The 25,090-nt window shown below is 46.1% G+C and overlaps 1 protein-coding gene across 3 annotated transcripts in view; it reads right to left on the reverse strand.

Annotated features, from left to right (window-relative positions):
* STX8 (syntaxin 8) overlaps window positions 1-25,090 on the reverse strand; it is a 250,742-nt gene that overhangs the window by 161,501 nt on the left and 64,151 nt on the right. For all 3 annotated transcript variants that reach the window (XM_081219278.1, XM_081219280.1, XM_081219279.1), the window contains one exon: window positions 22,716-22,808. In XM_081219278.1, the coding sequence (XP_081075404.1) occupies window positions 22,716-22,808 (93 nt within the window). The remainder of the gene's footprint in view (window positions 1-22,715; window positions 22,809-25,090) is intronic.

Consider the following 25,090-nt stretch of genomic DNA (forward strand, 5'->3'; position numbering starts at 1 on the left):
AAAGGCTGTCAGAAATTTCCGATGCAGTATGAGCATGCCTTAGAGACTGCTTAGAGAATGAAGACAATGGCATATGAGGACAAGAAGCTCAGCGAAGCACCAGAAGTCTGAATTCTATAGGTCTATCAGTCAAAGTCCAGTCAGGAGACAGAAACCATACCAGTTATTTTAACAGAGAGAATTTAATATAGAGAACTGTTAACACGATAGAAACTTGTGGACTAGGTACTTGAAAGGGTAAAGGCACAACCCTAAGGTATCACGGAAGCAGTATCGGTAGCAAAAGGAATAGGTTAAGATTATTAAAATTAGGAGCCTAGAGGTGGGCTCTATGGAAATGAAACTCAAAGTTCTGCGGAGGAGGTGCCACTCAGCTGGTGCAAGTGTCTGGAGGGCACCTGAAGAGGCTGATCCTGTGACTGCTGGGAAACTGCCAACTGCATCCAGCTGCTGCTTCAGGAAGGCATTGCTGCTGCTACCAGGGTGAAGAGGCATAGCTGGTGTGATGCAACAGACAGGAAGTAAAATGGACGGTGCCTGTCCCTTTTTGTCCTCCAACCTTGCAGCATCCTTCTAGCACTTCCTGCTGGCAGAGCTTAACAGGAAGCCAGCTGGCAAGGCAGAATGTGGCTTGCAGAGTGCCGGCTCCAGCATCACAAAGGAGAGCCCAAGACAGTGTGTTTGGAGATACTTATCATATGTGCTCCACAGCTTTCTTAAATCTGATTCTTAAAAATCAGCAGCTACAAGAGGCAATTATCAAAGAGTAGAAAATCATTTTCTAAAGCAACGAAGGCATTCCTATAAATAGAATGGTATGCTGAGGGATTTAAATTAGGATCTGCAATTATGATCCTTCAATTATGGCATGCGATTATTTTAGGAATATAGCTATGACACAAGGCAAACGTTTATACCTCTAAGTCCACTGCTCGGTGTGATCCTTAAAGCAAGTCTCAAACTTAGCTGCATGCCTTACACAAAGTAGGTTGTATTTTTCCTTTAGATTTACAAAGCAGCACAAGAAGGAAAGAAAAGTACTTAAATATGAAGTTAAACCATGATCTCTGGCCTCCAGTACTGCCTCAGTACAACGCTGAGATTCCCGGACGGCTCTATGCGCTGAAAAATCTCAAGTGCGTGTTTTAAGCAAAGAGTGTCAGCAGTGGGCGCATAATAAATGTTCAAAACAAGCTCGGTGGCCGGACACGGGAACCAGCAATGGAGCCTAAGTGCCTCTGATGCCAATCTCAGCCTCTTAAATACACACACTGGGTCACGCCTCTGAGCTGTATAGGTTTTAATGTATTCTCCACCACAAAGCTCTTCGGAATTAGTCTTCTCCCCTAAGTCATCCAATTTTCTGTCCTTTCTCACCAAAAACACTTCCTCGGTAAAAGGCAGAGGATTATTTCTCCAGGTTGTTCTTCTTTTTTAAACTGTAGAAATGTCAGGCGTGTTATTTTCAGAGTGATTTAAACAGCGCTGATGTTCTAACGGAACATCAAGAACAAAGATGCTCAAATATTAATCATCCTGCCCGGCTGTCTGCCGGGAGTCGCTGAAAATGGCAACATAACGCTGTCTTCTGGCTTCGCATCTCCGTTACTGCCTGTGCAGCTCGCAAACACTCCCTCCCTTTCCAGAACATATGGAACGATCTCGGCAAATAATTTGCCTCAGTGAACCCTGACTGGCCAATCAAAACCAGAAGGCTCCAAGTTCAATGACTAATACTGGGAATGAATTGTGCGTGGTGAAAAGGAAATTCTGTGCGCTGGAGAAATTTATACCCTGAGAGCAGCCGCATCACAGGTGTGCAGGATCACCTGGAGAAACTGAACTTTCAAGAAGGCGAGTTCAAACATTTCTTCAGGCAGCACGCTTGTCATCACCAAGGATGAAAAACGGAGCGGCCCGCGGAGGTATCAGCGCTGCCGGGGCAACAAGGGCTGCCCTTGACTGAGGGCTTCCAGGGCTTAGCTTGGGGCCATCGCTGGGCTAAGCCCCGCGGATGCAGGATCCTATTTAGTTTAATCCCACAGCCCATAATGTAGGCGTTATCATCCCTTCTCTACATATGGGGGACGAAGCTTGGAAAGATTAAGAGAACTGTTCTTGGTGCCGTAGCTAGAGGGGGGGCTCCCCCTCCAAGTCCAAAGCCTTTGGTCTTAACCACTGTACTCTTCAATATTCTCTCCCCCTTCCTCATGCCCTGTTTGTAGAAAAGGGGAGGGGAGGAAAACTAGACGTTAAGAAATATCAAAACCTGGACAGAAGGAGGTTGTACAAAATGGTCTTGGAAAATATGTGGGGAGCACCTATTTCTAAAGAATGGACGAAATACATTAATCACCTTGGGCAATAAATTAAGTACTATTTCCAAGATGAAAGACATGTTGGCTGCTGAGAAGTTCTAACAGTGACCTTTCAACAGAGAGCGTGGAAACAAGCACTGCAGAGACATTTGCTAGCTCTTCAAATTCTACGTAAAACAATGAAAACTCAAAAGGGGTATTACAGACTCCTAGTCAGTTTCATCCTAAAAAGCCATGGGGATTAAATCCCCATGCTGGTTTCCAACAGCAAAGTGACACCGACCTGTGTGCAGTACGCCCTCATCCCATCTTCCTCTGCCCGAGGGGTAACGGGGACAGCGATCAGGGTGGCCTGGCGGCTCCATGAGAACCCACAGAAACTCACTTCAACCAGCCTTCACTGACCACCTACGAAGCATGAGGCATCGTAATGACGACTGTGACGAACAGCTGTTGAGCGCTTGCTGTATGCGAGGCAGTGTGCCCAGCATGTGTTTTATCCCATTTAATCCTCACAGAAATCCTGCGGGGTGGGCACTATTATCTCCCTGCTTTAAAAACCAGATGACTGAGGTGTAGAGAGGAGTTAGGTCATTTGCCCAAGTCTCTGGCCTAATCTCTAAGGCTACACTGCAGGCTCTGCGGGGTGAAAGAGCCCCACCCTTCCAGATGTGAGCATCATGGAAAGATAAAGATACACGTTCCACTCCCTCTTGCTTCCCTGAAATGCAGGACACCCCTCCCTGGAGGAGGGGGAAGCCGGGGTGCTGACCCCACTCTCCAGAGGGGCTCAGGGCGTGGGAAGGCTCCAGGAAGCCACTCCAGTTCTTGGAGCCCAGGGGTCACCTGCACTGACCCTCCCAGCTGTCCTGGTCACGTCAAGGCCTTTCATCCAACACGGTCATTACTGCCCTCTCGCGCTTTTAACCCACGTTCATTCAGGATGGAGCTTGAGTTGATGTGAGATACAGAAAAAACACTTCTTGAGAAGGAGTTATTACTTCGTTCTATTTTAAAAGGTAGGTCCCTGGCATCTCCACCAAAACAAAAACAAGCCCCATAAAAGGTAGAGAGAGCATACAAACTAATTCCCCAGGAAAACCATCTTATTTCCCACGGAACTGAGAGAGCTGAGTTCTTTAAGTGGTTTCTCTCTCCAATTAAAAATCTGCCCATTTCATCTTTCCCTTAATTAATTAGTTAATAGTAAGAATTACCCATGAAGTGTGAAATTTTTAAAAGAATAAAACTATAAAGTCTGCAACTGGTTTTCTTCTTTTAAGTAAAAGAGGTATGATGCTGAAGGTGCAGTTAATAGGACATTGGTGCACATAAAACAAAGCAAACCATCATTTCTACTGGGTTTGAGTTTATTATTTCCCAAGTTCTTGAAGAGAACCCTTTACATCTGCTGACAGATTCCAGTTATTTCTGAACAAGCTATAACTGAACAACAGTTTTAAAAACAGAAGGCCCTAAAATATACAGCTCCCATAATGATACACATTTAACTACAAAAGGTGAAAAGACACAATGTTCCATATTTTTATCCTAAGTACGAACAAAGCCATGGTTAGAAATAGGGTAGAAGCAATATACTGGTTGAATTCCAAAGACTTATAAACATCATTTGAAAATGCTAGGTATGGGTCAATCATCTCCAGAGATTTGCATTCTAGTTAACACACATCCCATCTGACCCGTTGATTTCTTATTCTATAGACCTAACAATTTTCGAAGACTTAAAACTGATCCAATGTGTGGTGGACCCAACAGAGATGTACTACCTCGGTCCTCCTTCAAGGAAGGACTTGGTGCCCCAGCTACTGGGAGTGCTTTCAGCAAGTGGCCTTTGGCCATCAGCCTCCTTAGGGATTGTCTCAAGGGCACGGAGCTGTCTTGCCCAAGGACATGCTCCTCCCAGGGCAGTCCACATCCAATGACTGATCAAGATGCGGGTCTAAAGGCCCAGTCACGTGAATTCAACATGGGCCAACTGTCACAGGCTATTTAGGCTCCAAAGCTTCCCATGGTGTTGGCTGAGGCTGTCTTCAAAAACTCAGCTTCTCCCTCCACCCATCCGGCTGCTGTGGCCTCCCTCCCTCCCACAGATGCTGACCCCACAGGAACTCCCTAATACACATCCTGCATAGTAAACTCCCTCCTGAGGCTGCTCAGTATCCAACCTGTGCCTTGAAACCTCTATGGAGAAGAAAAAGATATCCAATTTTCAGGGTAAGTGACACAAGAAAAGAAGCTGGGAAAAAAGCTTTCATAATTACCTTGGTACTTTCCCTCCTCTATGTGACCTACAGTCCAGAGGCCTTTAAAACTCAACCTAGAAAAAGACTGAGCAGCTCTACCTGGGTTGGTCTTTGCATTACTGCAGTCAGACAAAGCAGCACAACAGAACTCTGGGTGAGGCAAGCTGAGGTACTTGGTCGGCCCACAAACTCCCGAGTGGCATTGCCACCTGGTACATAATACGCTGTGAACTCCCAGACCATCAGAAGTATTCCTATTCACATCCGATTCTAAGTCCACACGTCTTTCTGTCTCTCTTGTACACGGACATGCACGCGCACACATACACAGATGCTCCATGTCTCTCTTCCTTCATGTGGAAAACTGAGGCCTAACTATAGTGGTGTCAGGTTACATGTACATAAGTGATAGGCAAAACACACATATAATCACCTCATCAATTTACATCCCAAACCACCACCTCAAGCCCAATCTCTCCATGAGCCCAGCTGAAACATTCCTCACAATCACAACTACTTACTACTCCCCAGACTCTCTGCCCACTTCCCGCAAGAAAAAGTACACGTTTTTAAAATTATTTTTTAAAACAAAGAAAAACAAAAATGGCTACTCTTAGGCTCTTTGATTGGATGATGAAAGAAAGCAGTAAATGAGTATTCAGCTCACTCCCACCTCTAAGACGGGCCAAGCTTAGGATGAGTTTAGTAGCACAAATCCTACGAGTCAGGAGTGAATCCAGAAACAGAAGTGAGGGTCCCTTCTCAACACCGGGCCTCAAATGATCCTACCCGAATGACCCCCAGGGTACAGAAACACACTGGGGTCTCCTTAAGTTCACTTATTGGTGGGTACACAACACTTAACGCTGAAACACACTTCAAAGGCTGGTTAATTCTTCAGTACACAATAGAAATGTTTTTAAAGTTGTGTTTATGGATTTCAAACTAACCAAACTGGCTCACAGAGCTACTTTGCCTTTGATGTCAACCCAGTTCCTAAACTACTGTTAAAATAGTTAAAACTATTGTAATAACAATAAAAAATAAAATAGAAAGTCTTTATCACTGCATTCAGAGAAGGTTTCCTCTAAAATTCCTCTCTCCTGGCAGGACTGTCCAGATGGAAGGAGAACACCGTGTTCCTCCCCCAAAATACACAGTCCCGACCGGGCTACCTTCTTGCTCCAGCTCCTGTAATGACTCTGAACTGTCTAAAAGCACTGCCCTGCAACCTGAGTTCCTTTCCTGCGGTCTCCCCCAGCCCAAGCACTTGGTTCTAATCAGACCACTTCCTTCCTGCTGCTTTGGTTTTTATTACCAAGTGCTTCAATCCTTTTCACCACCCCAGATGCTAAACAACTTCCACTTTGAAAAGCACATTCTCTGCGACCCCTAAAGACAGGCCAAGCTCAGCAGGTCTTCCGTATCAGAGCCAGTCTCACACATTCTCGGTGAAACTGAGGCGCAAGGATGGGTCCCCGGCAGCTTCCACCTCCTTCCTGTACCCCCTTCCCTTCTGAAGAGCACACGTCTATCCATCTCAGAAATCAAGCGTCCTCACTCTCCCACAGATCGTCCAATCAAAGAAAAGTGTAGTGATACGATAAACAAACCACATTGGGTGGAGGCCTCTGTGCGGAAAACAGTGAACATGCCAGGCTCGACTGCTTTTCTTAGGAAAGGCCTGCTTACAAAATTGGCTGGTGTTTGGGAACTCGGATTTCGGGAGGGTTCCCACCGTTAACTGATAAGTGTGGTCACTAGTCCTAAACTGTATAAACAGTCTGGTTTATGCTGAACGCCTGCTTTCCTTCTGGAATCGGGGAACATACCAACTCCCTCAAAAAAAAAAAAAAAAAAAAACCCAGGCCCCGACTTCCTCATGAGCTTTCCTGGTTGGCAACACTTTACAGGTGTTGTCACAACTGGGGGACGCAGGCACATCCTGTGCGCCTCCTCCTGTTGGAAGAGGCCCGCGGGAAGCTTGTGCCTGGTTTCCCCTGGACTTTGCCCCTTGTGACTTTTCTCTGATTTTGCTTTATACTCTTTTCACTGTAATCAACTGTAATAACCATGAGTATAACTAGAGTCGATTCTTGTTATTCATGGTAGTTCTGTTCTACAAAGTCACCATGAACACTGAATTCACGAATACGGAACCACTGTCCCTAAAGGAAATGTGTACGCGTGCATATATATTCTATATAGATATAACACAGATTGTATCTTTTTTTTTTTAAATTTTATTTATTTATTTATTTATGGCTGTGTTGGGTCTTCATTTCTATGCGAGGGCTTTCTCTAGTTGTGGCGAGCGGGGGCCACTCTTCATTGCAGTGCGCGGGGCCTCTCACTATCACGGCCTCTCTTGTTGCAGAGCACAGGCTCCAGACGCGCAGGCTCAGTAATTGTGGCTCACGGGCCTAGTTGTTCCGCGGCATGCGGGATCCTCCCAGACCAGGGCTCGAACCCGTGTCCCCTGCATCGGCAGGCAGACTCTCAACCACTGCGCCACCAGGGAAGCCCCACAGATTGTATCTTAAACCCTGAAAACAACTCATCCTGGTAGATTCTATTTTATTTTTCAAAAGAGAAAATGAAACTGATAACCAACAAGGACCTACTGTATAGCACAGGGAGCTATAATCACTGTTTTGTAATAACCTATAAGGGAAAGGAACCTGAGTAACTGAATCACTGTGCTGTACACCTGAAACACAACGTTGTAAATCAACTATACTTCAGTTTTTAAAAAAGAGAGAAAATGAGGTTCCGAAGTGTCGAGTGACTTGCCTGAGGCTGCCCCACTAACAGGAGCCAGAGTTGGGATTCACACCCCATCCAACTGGCCCCAGAGCCGCAGTCTCCATCCTTTGGCCACCTCTGTATGCGAGCAGAAATAAAAAGGCAGAGCGTCACCTGGTTTGACCTTGGCTGGGAATGTGTTCATCAGGTAACCCCAAATTTTCACCTCTTTACACATGTCCATGAATAACTGCAAAAGCACTGCAAGTATTGACGAGGCGGAGGTATACATAAATTTTAGTGAGCAGCCAACTATCTGCTGAGTCCTGTGAGTCCTAGCAAAGCGCCAAACCTGAGGGGGGGGTCTTGAGACACCCCACCCCCGCATAACCTCCGAAGGGAGCTCTGGGTTCCCCTTTCCTGCAGAGGCACCAGGGAGCAGGAAGTGCATGATCCCTGGGTCGAAGTGGCAGAAGGCAGAGCTCCCAGTGTGACCTGCTCCTGCATCTGTCACTGCTTTGCTCTTCCCTTTGAGATTCTCTCCGGTCTCTGGTTTTGGCCTTTCTGTCCTCTATTCTCCACTCCAGCTGCTAATGTTGGTCTGACAGCCTCCCCTCTTGGAAGTCAACGAGGAACTATGGTGCAGCCCAGCGGAAGGGAAGCCTGATGAATCACATGGGCCAGCTGTCCTAGGGCCTGAGGATAAATGACATTTCCCCCGACAACTGTTTCCACAGCTTTTCCTTTGGAAAATCCTCGCCCCTCTCTCTCATCAGATGACCTCTCAGTTGACTTCACAGCCAGGTAGAAACCAAGACATTGGCCTAGAAGAAAGGGGTAAGGAGGCACTAGACCAGAGAGAAGTCAACAAAATAAGTCCTTGTGACCCAAAGTGGGCCCAGCCCAGTTCACCAGAGTTAAAGCTAGCAGCGAAGCCAGATGACAAACATCATGCATGTGTCTGAGTATCTTTTCTGCAGAGCCAGCAAATTCAAAGAATCTGGGTTCCTCACGTGGCCAAAGGTTTAATCAATCACACCTATTTAACGAAGTCTCTGCCTATATAACGAAGCAGCAATAAACATTCCTGAGCAATGAGGTTTGCAGAGCTTCTGGACTGGTGAACACATGGACGTGCTGGGAGGGGGATGTGCCTGGAGAGGGCACGGGTGCTCTGTGGGCATCGCCACCCACACCCCTCTGTCCCTCTTCCCTTGGCTTTCCCAAGTTGCACCCTCCATAACAAAACTGAAATTGTAAAGTAAACATTTTCCTGAGTTCTTTGAGTCAGTCTAGCAAATTATGGAATCCTGACAGTGGTGGGGGAGCGGGGTGTGGGAACCCTGTATTTGCAGCCAATGGGGCAGAAGTGGTTAGGGATCCTCAGGACTTGTGAAAGTGAGGGCAGTCCTATGGAGCCCCTACACCTGTGGAGTCTGAGTGTGACGTTAACTCCACATAAACAGTGTCAAAATGGAATTAAATTATTGGACACCAGGTGGTGTTGGACAATTATTGTTGGAACAACATACTTGCTCCCACTGGTGTCCTCTCTCTCTCTCTCCCCCCACTGCCCCTCAACTAGCCCCATTACTATAAACTAGCCCCTTCCTAGAGGTGAATAATGAATGTTCTGAGAAAGAGCTGATCTTACATTCACCAAATATTTAATACCATAAGTGCATGGAAAATAATCACCTTCCTTCCGTATCTCTAATTGTCTTATCTTTAGGCAAATCCATCTATGAACACATCAGATGATAACTTAGAGGTATCACTCCAATCACAGAAGCCCTAGAAAACAACTTTCACAGACTGTATTAAAAACGTGTTTAATTGAAGCTTCCAGAACACTAGCTGTTTCAGGAAAACGATTTCTATAGATACTGAGACCTTGTAAAAATCATATATATATAAAAGAGACTTTGAGCTCAGGACAGCAGAGCAAGCACACATGGCTTCCTTCCCAAGAGCACAATGAAATGCCAGTAAAAATATTTTTTGAAAGAATAAATCCATTCCATGGTGGCGCTGAAAACACGAAGGAGTGCTATCAGTGAATAAGTCATTTGAAAGGCTTTCTTTCAAAAAAGAAGACTGTTGGGACTGTATTGACAAATCAAAACTGGGGGGGGGGAAGCAACTTGAAATACACATTCAGGGCTACAGATAGGAGCTCTTTCTTTCTGATAGAACCCTGGAGAAGCTCTGAGCTTGGAGTCAATGGCTATTGGGAGCCAAAGAATGGCCTACAGAGAGATGGCTGTGAGGCAGGAGCCAGGGCATCTGAGGGGAGCGCTGTCTAGAGAACAGCTGAGCCAGGTGGCCCTGGCCCTTGCCCCTGTCCCGTGGGGACTGGAGTCTGCAGTACTGAATCCCAGCTGCAGCCCCCAGGACAGCTCTCTCTAGAGAGGAGGGTTTGCTTGAGGAGCGCCCATGGTGTTGGTGTCCAGGCTAGCAAATGAGTCAAAGAGGAGCCTCTAGGATAGACACAGAGGTGAAAAAAAAATAAAAGACATAAAAAGATGTCACCCTGAGGTTAAAGTTCCCTTTCCTTTAGTGATTTGGGGGTAAGGGTTACATAGCAAAGGGTCCTGAACCTGCTGTGTCCTCTTCTACCCTAAGCACACACCCTAAAGGGAAAGCTGCCTGCTGGGATACCCTGCCTGCCCATATAGAATACATTCAAGAGAGAAGATCTGGGGGTAAATAAACCTGCTGAAATACCAACAAAGCCTACATCAGCTACCTATACTCATCAATATGATCCTTGACTCATGGATCTGCCTTAACAAAGTACCAAGACTGCAGCAGGGGCTTCAACAACAGACATGTATTTTCTCACAATCCTTGAGCCTAGAAGTATGAGATCAAGGTGTCAGCAGAACTGGTTTCTTTTTCCTTAGATGTTGGGGGTAGGAGTTTATTAATTAATTTATTTATTTTTGCTGTGTTGGGTCTTCGTTTCTGTGTAAGGGCTTTCTCTAGTTGTGGCAAGTGGGGGCCACTCTTCATCACAGTGTGCGGGTCTCTCACTATAGCGGCCTCTCTTGCTGCGGAGCACAGGCTCCAGACGCGCAGGCTCAGTAGTTGTGGCTCACAGGCCTAGTTGCTCCGCGGCATGTGGAATCCTCCCAGACCAGGGCTCGAACCCGTGTCCCCTACATTAGCAGGCACATTCTCAACCACTGCGCCACCAGGGAAGCCCCCAGAACTGGTTTCTTATGAGGCCTCTCTCCTTGACCGGCAGACGGCCGTCTTCTCCCTATGCCCTTACATGGTCTTCCCTCCATGTGTGTCTGTGTCCTAATTTCCTCCTCTTATAAGGACAGCAGTCTTATAGGATTAGGTCCCAACCTAATGACCTCATTTTAACTTAATCACCTCTTTAAAGACCCTATTTCCAAATACAATCACATTCTGAGGTTCTGGGAATTGGGACTTCAACCTGTGAATGTTGAGGGGACATAATTCATCCTATAACAGCGTGAGAAAGACTGAGATGAACAAACCAAAACTTACCTGGAGGACACAGAAACACCGCCACGAGCCAAAGGAAAATGTAAAGTTCTGATTAGTACCACTCAAAGGTTTAAAAGACTGTACAACCTTAAAAACATACTTCTGTGGGGGAAAAGCAATCGTAAGCATTAAAGCATAAGCTTTAATGGTGTTTAAAAGTATAGTTCTCAAAATTAAAAAAAAATCTGTTAGAAGAGCTGAGTCACAGAATAGATACAATAACAGAAATCAGTAAAACATGTTGGTAAATCTAAATAAAAACACTGACCATAGGGGCTTCCCTGGTGGCTCAGTGGTTGAGAGTCCGCCTGCCGATGCAGGGGACACGGGTTCGTGCCCCGGTCCGGGAAGATCCCACATGCCACGGAGCGGCTGGGCCTGCGTGCCATGGCCGCTGAGCCTGCGCATCCGGAGCCTGTGCTCCCCAACGGAAGAGGCCACAGCAGCGAGAGGCCCGCGTACCGCAAAACAAACAAACAAACAAAAAAAACACTGACCATAGGGAAAAAAAAAAGAGAGCTTCAGTTTAAAACATTATAGAGGAAGACTTTGAAGCAAAGTTAAGAAATCTAAACTTGATTGATTCAGAGATAGTTATTTGCTCTAGACTTTGTTAAAAATGTGTAAACTTAAGTCTACATGTTAAAAACATAAGCGTGGCTGTGGCCCAAGGTGGGTGGCCTCGCTGAGCATCTCATTCTTGGGTGGAGATAGGGGAATTTCGTTTTCCCATAAAATGGTCATTTCTCAGCCCCTGGCTTTGTATGGAGCCCGCTTTCAGGTGCTCAGAATGCACAGGGACCACAGCCCCGGCTTCCATCTCTGCCTGGGTGTTGAAACATTAGCCCCTAGTGTGCATATTCGCTCAGTTATCTCTGAGGGCCACGAGGCTTCCATTCCACTCATGGCTGTGGGTTAATAAAATACTTCATTTCTGACACCCGGAGAAACTCTTGCTTTCAAGCTCATCTAAGAAGTATAAATCAATTTTTTTAAATGTTTCATCTAACATTTCCATGTGTTTGGGAAAGGGAGCAAGGGGCTCCCCATCAGCTCAGTCTACCGTTTTGATTGACAGCCTGTACTATGAATAAAGAGTTAATAACAGGAAACACTTTTAGATCCCTTACAATGTGTGAGGCCCAACTCTCGGAGCGTCACACGTGGCCATTCATTTCACCTTCATACAACACTCTAAAATAGGCACTAAAATCCCCATTTTCTAGACAAGGAAGTTAAGGACAGAGAAAGAGGAGGGTCCTATGGCTAGTCAGTACCAGAGGCAGTTTGGCGCCTAACTACTAAACACTGCCCCCGTGACGGTCATTTGTGTCATCCACCCAGTGTGTCCAGTCCTCCTCCCCTTCAACCAGACGCAGGGGTAGGATAACACCTCCTAGTGGTTTTAGCTCTGACCAAGGAGCTCTGAACGAAACTGACTTGTCACTTCTGGGCCAGAGCACTTAACTTCAGGAACAAGACCCTCTAGAGCTCTCCGACTCTCTGGCACAGTGACCATCAATGTTTGAAACGGTGGCTATTCTATCCATCAGGGATCTTAAGTAACCGTGCCCACCAATGACCCCACAACAGAAATATACTGAAAGATTAAAAAAAAAAAAACAAAAAAAAAACACGTGTTTTCTATTTTAAGCTACTTATAATTGGAGGTTCTTTTTCATAAAAGTTAACTTATTTCTGTTAGTATGTAATGGCTTATTATTGTTATTTTAAAAATGAATAAATATTTTTAAAATGTTTTAAATTTCTAATGCAATTAGTGTTGATAGATATAACCAATGTAAACAAAAGCTCTTAGGAGTTCTCAATGATTGTTAAGAATATAAAGCAGGCTTCCCTGGTGGCACAGTGGTTGAGAGTCCGCCTGCTGATGCGGGGGACACGGGTTCGTGCCCCGGTCCAGGAAGATCCCACATGCCGTGGAGCGGCTGGGCCCGTGAGCCATGGCCGCCGGGCCTGCGCGTCTGGAGCCTGTGCTCCGCAACAGGAGAGGCCACAACAGTGAGAGGCCCGCGTACCGCAAAAAAAAAAAAAAAAAAAAAGAATACAAAGCAGCCCACGACGACGACAAAGTCTGGCAATCTCTAGACTAGGTAAACACCAACCAAATAAAAGCCTAGATTGTGATATTAATATCTAGTCAGTAGGCCTACTGGTAAAAAGCGGTAGAGATAAAGAGAGATATTTCCATAATGATAAAAAGATAAAACCACCAAAATAAGATCAAATAATCCTGTATATATGTACCTAATAACCTTTTCTTAAAATTTGTAAAATAAAAAATTGACCCAGTTGCACAGATAAATTGCTAAGTTCACAAACCCTGAAGGCAATTTCATCACACCTCTTTCAGAAACTGACTGGAGGAAGCAGAGGGGTAGTAAAGACAGGTAAGATGGACAAAGGAGTTCACAAGCCTGATGTAATAAGTGTATATGAAGCCCCGTCTCCCCAAACTGGTGACTACCCATTCTCCTCAGGCACACAGAGGGGTGACTCGCCACCACGGTTACTAATCCTCAGAGGAGATGTTAACAAGTTCAGAAAAACCAGTATCATATAGAACATAATTCTCTGACCCTTATGCAGCTCAATGAGAAAATCAACAATAAAAAGATGGTTTAAGGGCTTCCCTGGTGGTGCAGTGGTTGAGGGTCCGCCTGCCGATGCAGGGGACGCAGGTTCGTGCCCTGGTCCAGGAAGATCCCACATTCCGTGGAGCGGCTGGGCCCGTGAGCCATGGCCGCTGAGCCTGCGCGTCCGGAGCCTGCGCTCCGCAACGGGAGAGGCCACGACAGTGAGAGGCCCGCATACTACCAAAAAAAAAAAGAAGATGGTTTAAGGTAGTCATTTCAGTTACAAGCTAAGTACGTACTAGGGATGTCATATACAACATGATAATTAGCACTGCTGTGCACTGTATATGAAAGGTGTTAGGAGAGTAGATCTTAAGAGTTCTCATCAGAAGGAAAAGATATTTTTTTCCCTGCTTCCTTAATGTTGCATCTCTCTGACATGACGAATGTTCACTAAACCTACTGTGGTAATCGTTTCATGATGAATGTAACTCAAGTCATTATGTTGTGCACCTAAAACTCATACAGTGCTGTATGCCAATTATATCTCAATAAAAGTGGAAAAATATTTTAGAAGATGGTTTAAAAAACATGTTTGGAAATTTAGAAACAATGAGTTAAAAAGCAAAATCAATGGCAATTATAAAATGTAATAGAGTAAATTAAAATAACAGCACTAAATATCAGTATCTGTGGAGGGTAAAAGTGGCATTTGAAGGAGGATGGACACAGGCTTTCGTATATTTGAAAAGAAATGGTATTAATTAGCATGGAGCCACAGTGCTGTTCAAAATTACTGTTAACAGGGAACTTCCTGGCTGTCCAGTGGTTACGACTCCATGCCCTCACTGCTGAGGGCCTGAGGTTCAATCCATGGTCGGGGAACTAAAATCCCACAAGCCGGGCTTCCCTGGTGGCGCAGTGGTTGAGAATCTGCCTGCCAATGCAGGAGACACGGGTTTGAGCCCTTGTCTGGGAAGGTTCCACATGCCGTGGAGCAACTAGGCCCGTGTGCCACAACTACTGAGCCTGCGCGTCTGGAGCCTGTGCTCCGCAACAAGAGAGGCTGCAACAGTGAGAGGCCCGCGCACCGCGATGAAGACTGGACCCCGCTCGCTGCAACTAGAGAAAGCCCTCGCACAGAAACGAAGACCCAACACAGCCAAAAATAAATAAATAAATAAAATTAAAATCCCACAAGCCGCATGGTGTGGCCCCCAAAAAAAAAAAAGAAAAGAAAATGACTGTTAACATAACTGTTTCTTGACTCAGGCTGTTGATTGTCCTTCCCAGGAAAATATAAATTCTCCGTAATTTTCAGGGCTTACTAGGTACTCACGCTGTGAAGCATCCCAGCCCTGCTCTGAACCCCTCCCTCTGTAATTTCATCTTGGAACGTCTGCCTCATCACCCACCCTACCAGCGACAAAAGCCTTCTTCGGATTTCTCAAACTTGCAAGGCTCTCCGCAGCCTCTGAGGCCTCACATGAAAGGTCCTGGCACTACCTGGAATGCTTCACCTGCCCTCCCCCCTTCCCTGGCCCACCTTGGCCCAGGTCCTGTAACCTCAGCCACCAACTGAACCCAGACCTCTCTGCCATCCCCTGCCCGGGCAGCCTGGTCTCTGCCTTCACAGCACATCCCACGATGTGAGAAAACACCTTGATCTGGGGGAGTGTTCGTTTCATGTCTGTCTCTCCCAGCTAGACTTCAGCACAGTAAGGGAAGGGCTCTGGTTTTGAGTTGTAATTGTTGCTTTTCGATATAAAAGGGCCATACACACAGCTGGTACTCAGTCAACATCTGCTGAATGAATAAACGCCCCACTGCCAATGTACTTATTTCTTCTCCCTAAAAGTGGCTAAACTCTCAGTTTAGATGCATTAACTGCTACGGGACAATGCAAACAGTATAGAGATAGAGCTGTATCTCCCTTTTTAAAAGTAAATTACACAGACGAAATTACAGGATTGATAAAGTAGAAAACTGAGTAATTTTACATAACGGATGACACCAACCCTATGGATGTTTAGGTCACTGTGTAGATAGGTCGAAGGTCACACCTACACAGTGACTCCCACCTTCCCCTCCAGCCTGCTAACAGTTCTCATCTCCCCGGCTGTCTGGACTCTGGGATCAGTGCCCTCCTCCCACGTTTCTCAACCGTGTTACCCTCCTTTCCATATAAGGGCCTTTGCATACGCTGTTCCCTCTGTTAGAAATGGTCTTTTAAATCTCAGTACATAGATCATGTCCTTGGGGAAGGCCTTCCTAATCCTAATCCACGTCAGGGTCCTCTGTTCTATGTTGTAATGGCGCCCTGTACGTCTCTAACTGGGCATCTGTGCACTTAGCTGTCTAACGTCTGCCTCTCCCTCTAGAACAGAGGGCAGAAACCGAGTCTCACCACAGCTGATTGATACGTGGGTTCTAGCACAGAGCTGAGCGTATAGTCGGCACTCGGTATTTGCTGAATAAAGAGAGAATGTACTAAGGAAGGAAAAATATTACTCTGGATTTTGGGACAGACCTCACTAGGCTTAATGAGGCCTCTTTTTATTAGGAACAAAAGATGATTTAATCCAGATAAAGTTACGGAGCCAATGAGTAAAAACGTGCACATGTGTGTACAGATGGGCTACGGCTGCCGCTGCTTCTGCACAGCAGGAGGGTTTACAGTGCCTCCAAGTGACCAGAGGGCAGCAGAGATGGCCGTAGGTCGGGGCGACTGAGTGCAGTTCTTCCCAAAGATGAAGAGATGGCAGGGGGCGGGGAGCGACCTCACAAGCTCCTCTCCATCCTAAGAGTCCCTGAGACTAAGGAACTCACAAATCTCTTTATGAATGAAATGCAGGCTTGAGAAGCCACTCCACGAATCCCAGCAGCTGAATGAAATCTCAATAAAGGAAATCTGAACCCAGATCAGCACAGCCACTTGGAGAAAACCGTTCCCCACCAGACAGGTATGTGTCTATATCCCAAAGTTGGGGGCGGGGCGGGCCGCGGTCAGGCTCCCTCGCCAATTCATAAAAGCCTGCTTGGTCCATAAAGTGCCTGATGGCACAGAGACATGCGCTCCAAGTCCTAGGCTCAGCTCTCCTGGGATAGAGCTCTGGGCAGTGGGATCAGGGTGTGGCCCTGCTCACTTACCACTTGCCAAGCAGTACCACAAACTCCCTGGACCTCAAACCACTGTACATTTCTTTTAAAGGAAAGCAGTTTCTGTCTGTCTTCCTTCCTCCAAAGGGCAAGCATATTGAAATTCTGGGGGTGCAGCATCAGACATCATCCCCGCCACAACCACCATCTGACACACTGGCAGAGCTGGGAGGCCTTGTTTCAGCACATCTTCTGATCCCTGAGCTCGGCTAGTCTGTGATCTCACCATCGGGAGGGCCAAGTGGAGAAGGTGCCTGTGTTACATCACAGAGCACCGAACCAGGACAAGGCCCAAAATGAAGTACTCTACAGCGCCCTTGGCTTGAACAAATCGTCTTCTTACAATGGTGTTTCCCAACTGTCAGCATTTCAAGTGCCCCGCCCCCTTCATAACTTTCTGCCATGCTCATGTTTCACCTGCACCATTTTTGCTCAATGTTTTTCTTCTTATCAACTCATTATCATTTTCCTGCTCACACAAGTTAACTGAATAAGGAGATTCTGTAGTGCTGTGAAATCAGATTTCAAATGCTAGTCACTTTTATTCCCACCACACATTATGTTTTAATAGTTCCTTTTTTTTTTTTTTTTTTTTTTTTGCGGTACCCAGGCCTCTCACTGCTGTGGCCTCTCCCATTGCAGAGCACAGGATCCGGATGCGCAGGCTCAGCGGCCATGGCTCACGGGCCCAGCCACTCTGCGGCATGTGGGATCTTCCCGGACCGGGGCACAAACCCATGTCCCCTGCATCGGCAGGCGGACTCCCAACCACTGTGCCACCAGGGAAGCCCAATAGTTGCATATTTTAAGTTTAAACTGCTTCTCTCCATACTACCTCAAATCAGCTGGCCTACTGGACTCTGGGAAATTCTGACACCAGATATTCCTCAAAGAGATTCTTTCGCCCAAATGCCCACACATTTCACCAGTACAAGACTAAAGTCTGCAATTAAATTCTGTTATTAAAGTGCTACGCAGTTTGAGAGGTTGACTGGGGCACTAGAACTGCAAACTTCCTTCTGTGAAGCCCGCTTCAAAGAAAGCTCCTCAAGAGGGAAGAGTAGTCAGACACATGAAGGAGTCAATACATGTTTTCTAGGGTAAGAGGGTTAACCTGAGTTCACTGACAACTGACAAAAAGACAGTGATTACCTACATTAGTTTCCTGTTGCTGTTCTAACAAATGATTACACTTAGTGGCTTAAAACAATACACAATCACTCCCTTATAGTTTTGGAGATCAGAAGTCCAAAATCAGTTTCACTCAACTGAAATCAAGGTGTCCCTCCAGATGCTCTAGGGGAGAGTTCATTTCCTGGCCTTTTCTAGCTTCTAGAGCTGTCTTCCCTGCATCCCTTGGCCCGTGGCCCCTGCCTCTACCTTTGAAGCCAGTATCATAGCACCTTGCTTCAGTCATCACATGGCCGCGCTTCCATGTCAAAACTCTCTCGGCCTCTTTCATGTGGGGTCTTAGTTCCCGGACCAGGGATTGAACCCACACCCCCTGCAGTGGAAGTGCAGAGTCTTAACCACTGGACTGCCGGGGAAGTCCCTTGGCCTCCCCCTTTGAGAAGGACACCTGTGGTTACATTTAGGCCCCAACCACATAATCCAGGATAAGCTCTCCGTCTCAAGATCCTCAATGGATTAACACGCCTGCCAAGTCCCTTGTGTCATAAAAGGAAACACAGATTCCAGAGATCAGGATGTGGGTATCTTTGGGGGCTATTACTCAGCCTGCCACATTACTTTCAACATGAAAATGCAGCTAGGAGCTCTAACAGACCCTTACAATGGTAATTCACTGATGTGTACGCGAAATCTTTGATCATTTTGTCTAGCTCTTTCAAAGGACACCCTGGTCTCCTCAATCCCAGTACTTATGCGTCGGTAGAGACGAGTGGCCTTCCTTGTCACTGTGGGTTCTTCCAGAAAGCAAGGAAAGGTTTAAAGATTGACAGAGAAACATCGAAAGGACTGGCCGAATTTGGGATATTTGAACATTAAAAAGAATGGGGAGGGCTTCCCTGGTGGCGCAGTGGTTGAGAGTCCGCCTGCTGATGCAGGGGACACGGGTTCGTGCCCCGGTCTGGGAGGATCCCACATGCCGCGGAGCGGCTGGGCCCGTGAGCCATGGCCGCTGAGCCTGTGCGTCCGGAGCCTGTACTCCGCAACGGGAGAGGCCACAACAGTGAGAGGCCCGCATACCGCAAAAAAAAAAAAAAAAAAAAAAAAAGAATGGGGAGGACCAGCACACACTGGCAGAGGTTAATGACAGTCTGTTCCTGGTGCTGTTTCCTCCCTCGGAACCGGGCCTCTGTGGTTCTTCTCAGGGCTGACTTCAAAGCTTGGCCAATGCCCAAATCAGGTCTCAGAAGTATCTACACTTCAGTCAAGTCAGTCCCATTCATTTTGTTTTAGTGTTCCTTCCCAAAGGCCTTGTCCTCGAGCATGAGCTTTAAGGGATTTTTCAGTAAAACTGTATCACAGCTGCACTTCGGAACAGCATCTGGGCAGTCAGCCTGACACGAACCCTTTGCCCCCAGCCATCCGTACGGTTCACTGTGAACTGTGGTCCCATGGGGCAATCTCCCTGCCTCGGCCCTCCACCCACCCCTCTTCTCCTGCATCCCCCCACCTTCACCAGCTGTCAACCCCCCAAATCCATTAGACCTGCAGGTCTCCCATCACCCGCCTTTTCACTGAACTGCCAATCCTCTTCCTCATTAGGCTTGGTCACTGGCATAGGAACAGGGTAATTACTGGTGTGGGCCAAGCCCTTTTTAACTCTCTATGAGAAGATTCCTACAGTGATGATAATTCGACCCTTTGGCTTTGTGGTTATGCCCTCAGTACCATGTATTGTATTTTGTTAGTAAGGTCTGGATACTTGATTCCAAAAATGGCCTGGCTGGCCATTATCTTAGCCTATTGTTTCTCTCATTTAGTGAAAACCAAAAGAATAACTCAGTAGGTCAATAAACCAAGTAGAGATATTTACAACCAAAAGTGGAAACCTTCTCCCGGGTCCCAGACGCCTCATTATGTACTCGGGTCACAGTAAAAATCCAGATGGGGCTGCAAGCCTGTTCTCAACACCTCTAGACATAATGGCCTTCTTGACTTTGACAAAAGGAATAAAGGCTGATCACAGTCCTAGCAGGGATATCATTTTTATCCTCAGAGAGCCTCTCTGTTCCTATCAAAGAAAATGGCTGACTCTGCCCTATTTCTGAGGAGCAAATGTGCACAACAGAAAACCACCAGCATAGCTGCAATCTCAGTGGGAGGCCACCACAGAGAAAACCCAGCTTATTTTGGCAAGTCATGGAAAAATACCTCATGTTTGTCTATGTACACATATATGCATCCGGGTCTGGAACGGAGATGAGGACCGGGGAGGCACGGAGGAAGAGGTGAAAAGGATGGGGGTAAAACGTGTGATGGGAAGAGAGAATCTCCGTGACTAGGATGGCAGATGTGTAATATGTAACCAGGCGAGTGGTCTGTGCATGGGTGGGCTTTCCGTCTGTCATGTGAGCATCCGAGAGGCAAGGGAAAAGTACAGTACTAAATACATTCCCTCAGCGTATTCAACAGGGGCACTGGTTCCCAAACCTGGCAGCCTACTGAAATCATCTGGGGAGCTTTAAAAAAGTATTGATGCTTGGACAGAACAGCACCCCCACCCCCACCCCAGAGACATCTACATCCTGGAACCTGAGAATGTTAGGTTGCACGGCCAAAGGGCATTAGGTTGCAGATGGATTAGGGTTGCTAAATCAGTTGACCTTAAATAGGAACACTATTCTGGATTATCCGGGTGAGCCTAACATAATCACAAAGGTCCTTAAAACAGGAAGAGGGAGACAGAAGCTAGAGGTCAGAGTGATGCCATGTGAGAAGGACTCAATCCACCATTGCTGGCTTTGAAGGTGGAGAAGGGGGTCACAAGCCAAGGAATGCAGGCAGCCTCTAGACACTGGAAAAGGCAAGGAAATTAATTCTCCCCCAGAGCCTCCAGAAAGGGATGCAGCCCTTCCAACACCTGGTTTTAGCCCAGTGAGACCCACAGCAGACTTCAGAGCTCCAGAACTATGAGAAGGGGGTTGCACTGTCTGAAGCCGCTAAGTTTGTGGTAATGCGTTACAGCAACAACAGAAAACCAGCTCAGGTACGGCCTGGGCTTTGGAGGCTGAGAAGGTCCTCAGGTGATTCTAATACGCAGCAAAGTATGGTGGCTACTGAACAAGATAAGGACATGCCAGTGTGATTGCTTATGCAAGAAAATGCACGGAGACTTCATCCGGGAAGTCAGCAAGTCACCTCACCAAAGTAGGCACCATCCATGCTTGACCACGGACCACGGTTACTAGACATGGCTTATCTGAGCACATCACAGGATGGACGTGCTTTACAGTGTGTGGCTAGCATCCTTTCTAGACTGACCCACTCAACAGGCTAAGTTTCCTTGGGATAAAAGAACAATTATACCTATGACAGGCAGATTTCCTACAGAGCTAATTTTCTTATGAACACTGTCTTTCGAGGAAGGAACTGGTCAATAACTGAGTTAGATGCAAATACATGAATTAGTACATTCATATCAGCACTATCAGGAAAGGACTGAATTGTCCTCCCCCCTGTCCTTAAACCATTAAGAACCTCTATTAGGATGGTAAAGCTAGAGGGTTTCTCCATTTGCTTTGGTGATCTATTTATTTATGACAGAAGGCAGATGGATAGAATTAACTTTTATATTCATTTATGACAGATGAATGGAATAGTACTGTGGCAACAGATGAACTCAGTCTTTGTAGAGATGAAGAAAAGTGGGACTTGTACAACCTGACAGGTGCAGCGCCCCTTTGGAGCGAGCACGTGCCCACTCCCAGGGCTCCAATGCTCACCCATACAGGGTAACCTTTCTTGAAAGCCGTTCCACCATGAGCCTCCATGATACCATGACCAAAAGCTGAAACCTTTTACTTTTTACTTTTCTCTCCCCATTTTGTCTTCCTTGGAGAGGAAGCTAGTGTGAGATTTCATTTCTATCCCTTACAACTGAGGTGACGTTACGGGGTCCCTCGGCCACTCTGGGCTTCACCTCTGACAAACAGCAATAACATCACCTTCACAGTGCTATGCGCTGATTAAATGAAATGGCACAGATTAAAGGGCTTAGCACCTAGCAGGGGCCTTCGATAAACACTCGCCTCACTGAAACTCAACTATTCTTCTGCTTCCACCCAGCACCTCTCTGCTGAAGCTGCTCACATCTCTTCCCTTTGGTCCTCTCCTCTCACCGAGCTCTAGTACCTTATCTCCCACTGTCCACTCGACGCTGTGACTTGGATTCCTCACTGGCATCTCTCATTGGACGGGTCCAAACCGGACTTAGGATCTCCACTCACAAACCAGCGACCCCCCCCGCCACATTCCCCCGACAGGGTCCATGTGGTAAAAGCACCATCAGTCCCCTGCTTCCATCCCCTCTTCTCCACTCCTACTGCTGCATCTTCCATTCATGCCCCCGTACCCTCAACCGCATACCTCAAGCACAAGAGCCATCTGGGTAGGCTCCTGCCTAAAAGCTCCGTCTCTCCCAAGCCATCCTGCTTGTGGGTTTGCAAACTAATCTTTCCCCAGGCAGGTTTGTCACATCAAGCCCTGAATAAAAAAATCTTCAAGTATTTTTTTGCCCTGCAGCCTGGTATTTATGACAGAAGAGGAGCCAACGCCCCCCCCCCACCCCGGTGTGTAGAGGACAACTCAGTGTGCCCTGCCTCTGCGCTGGTGTAGGACGCATTGAGCCACTTCACCCCGTGACCACATAAGGAGAGCCCACAGGATAAACAGATCACAAAACAAAGCATTTTTAAAAGCAGCTACAGAAAACTGGACATTTTTAAACCAAATTTCTTTTCCTAGTGCTTAGTAACTTAAATCTGCCACAAACCACCCTCAATTGCATTAAACGATCAATATAAAAATCCATTGACGTTTAACTACTGCAGGTGTTTTGTAATATTAAAATCATTTAACAATTACACAAGCCTTTAGCATTTATATTAAAGGGCAAATCTGGTCAATTTCAGACGTGTTCTTACCATTTTGTTCATTCAGTTCATTCCCAATTTCCTGCCCCATTTGTTTCTGGCGACTTATGATCGAGGAAAGGGCATCAAGGCCTGCGTCCTGTTCTGAAAGAAAAAGTGAGACAATTAACTCATTAAAAACCAAAGGAAAACAATTTAAAGTCTAGAAATAGACACAATTCAATATATGATCAAAGTAACATTTGAAATCAGTCAGGAAAAGAGAAAATAGTTAACATTATTGGAACAATTGGAACAAAATTAAAAAGTTAAACACTTATAACCCTCAGACCTTAAACTAAAATGATTTCCAGATGAATTACATTTTAAACATTACAAATGAATGTAAGATGTGACTATATAACCATTTAAACATTCTGATACTTGATACATAAAGAGCATGTACAAATCAATGAGAAAGACAATCTTCCAGTTTTTTAAATGGGCAAAGGATATAGATAGGAAATGCACAAAAGAATAAAAAAGGAAAACAAAAGCTCTGACATCACTAATTTTTAAAAAATATCAACAAAAAACAATACTGGGGTGTTTTTTTTTTCTGACTTATCAGATTTGTAAGCATTAAAAAGAATGCTAACACCCAGGGTTAAGTAAAGTGTGAAGAAGCTCTAAGTGCTAAGTCACAGGAGGATAGTTAACACATCTTTCTAGAGAGCAAATCGTGCCTACCTCTTGATCAATTCTATGTCTAGGAAATGTGTGCAACAAAACATCTGGATGGTATGCCATGATGTATATACAAGGATACTCCTTGAAACACTGCTTCCTTTGCTGCTTTCCAATTTATCGTCTCTCAGCTCCAAGTTCACCCTTTTTTGACTGCTCTGTGAAAATGGATCTGGGTCCTTTAAATAATTTTTCCTTTGCCAGCTTTGGCGGTGGAGGAGACTGCAGAGATACTGCAGGGGAAACGGGTTTTGCTTCCTGGCTCCAGTGCCGTCCTGACAGACTGCTGCCATGCTGACAGCTCCTTTGGTGTGCAGTGGCCAACAGCACCCCAAGGCCAGCAACATCTCCCAACACACCCCCTCCTTGGGCAGTTTCGGAATAGAGGGCCTCCAGTTAGACGCCTCCCTGTGCACTGTATTCCCTAGTACCCTAAGGACTGATCTCCAGGCAGCGCCGCCAGCTCGGCACCACAGAGACTTCTCTGAAATCCAGTGAATCCCAGCTGTGCCCTCTTCAACTTGATCTGCACCTCAACCCTGGGGATACTGCTGTGGGCGCTCTGTCTCCACAGGGGAGCGACTACACCTTCTACCTGCTATTTCTGTCTCTTTACTTCCTGCTGGCTAACCCCTCATTACTCTAACCCCGTTACAGTTAATAATTCCGTACACTACATTTTCCATGTTCAAATTTCTTTCTCCTGATTGGACCCAGATGGATACATTTATAATAGTGAAAAATTAGAAACAACCTAATGCCCAAACACAGGGATTTGTTTAAAAACAGAGTATAGGGACTTCCCTGGCAGTCCAGTGGTTAGGACTCCACGCTTCCACTGCCGGGGGGCCCGGGTTCAATCCCTGATCGGGGAACTAAGATCCCACTATGCCATGCAGTGAGGCCAAAACAAACAAGCGAAACACAGAGTACAGCCATAGAGTAAAACACTACATGGCCGTGAAAAGTGATATCGTACAGGTATATTTTGATTTCAAAAGAAGTTCATGATACGTTATTGGGTTAAAAAAAAGCAGAATACAAAACAATGTATAGTAAAATAGCATTTTTGTCTTTTTTTTTTTTTTTTTTTGCGGTACGTGGGCCTCTCACTGTTGTGGCCTCTTGCGTGGCAGAGCACAGGCTCCGGACGCGCAGGCTCCGTGGCCATGGCTCACGGGCCTAGCCGCTCTGCGGCATGTGGGATCTTCCCAGACTGGGGCACAAACCCGTGTCCCCTGCATCGGCAGGCGGACTCTCAATCACTGCACCACCAGGGAAGCCCGCATTTTTGCTTTTAAAAAATGTGTTACCTTTCTAAATTTTTGAAAATTTAAAAAGAACTCAAGTTACTCAAGATCCTTTATTTAAAAAAAATTTTTTTAAACTCTAGACAGTCCCAATCTCTTTATAAATACTTTTTCCCTTTGCTTGCAGGTGCATCAGAAAGAACATTCCAAGGCTGAGTCTAACGACTCTTTCCACCAAGCACTCTGCTGGGTGAGGGTAACATGCCATTCGTGGCTCCACTTGTTGATGGTTTTTTTTTTTAATGTCTGTTTCACATGAAGGGCTATCTACAAAAGCAGAAATCATAAAGGTCTTCTTGCCCCGGATCACATTAACATCTCCTTATATAGTTTTTCCTAGTCTTTTTATGGAATTAAGCCATTACACAACTTGTTAATTCATCTGGAATT

The sequence above is a fragment of the Mesoplodon bidens genome, assembly GCF_964165515.1.
Source record: "Mesoplodon bidens genome assembly, chromosome: 19".
Taxonomy (NCBI): domain Eukaryota; kingdom Metazoa; phylum Chordata; class Mammalia; order Artiodactyla; family Ziphiidae; genus Mesoplodon; species Mesoplodon bidens.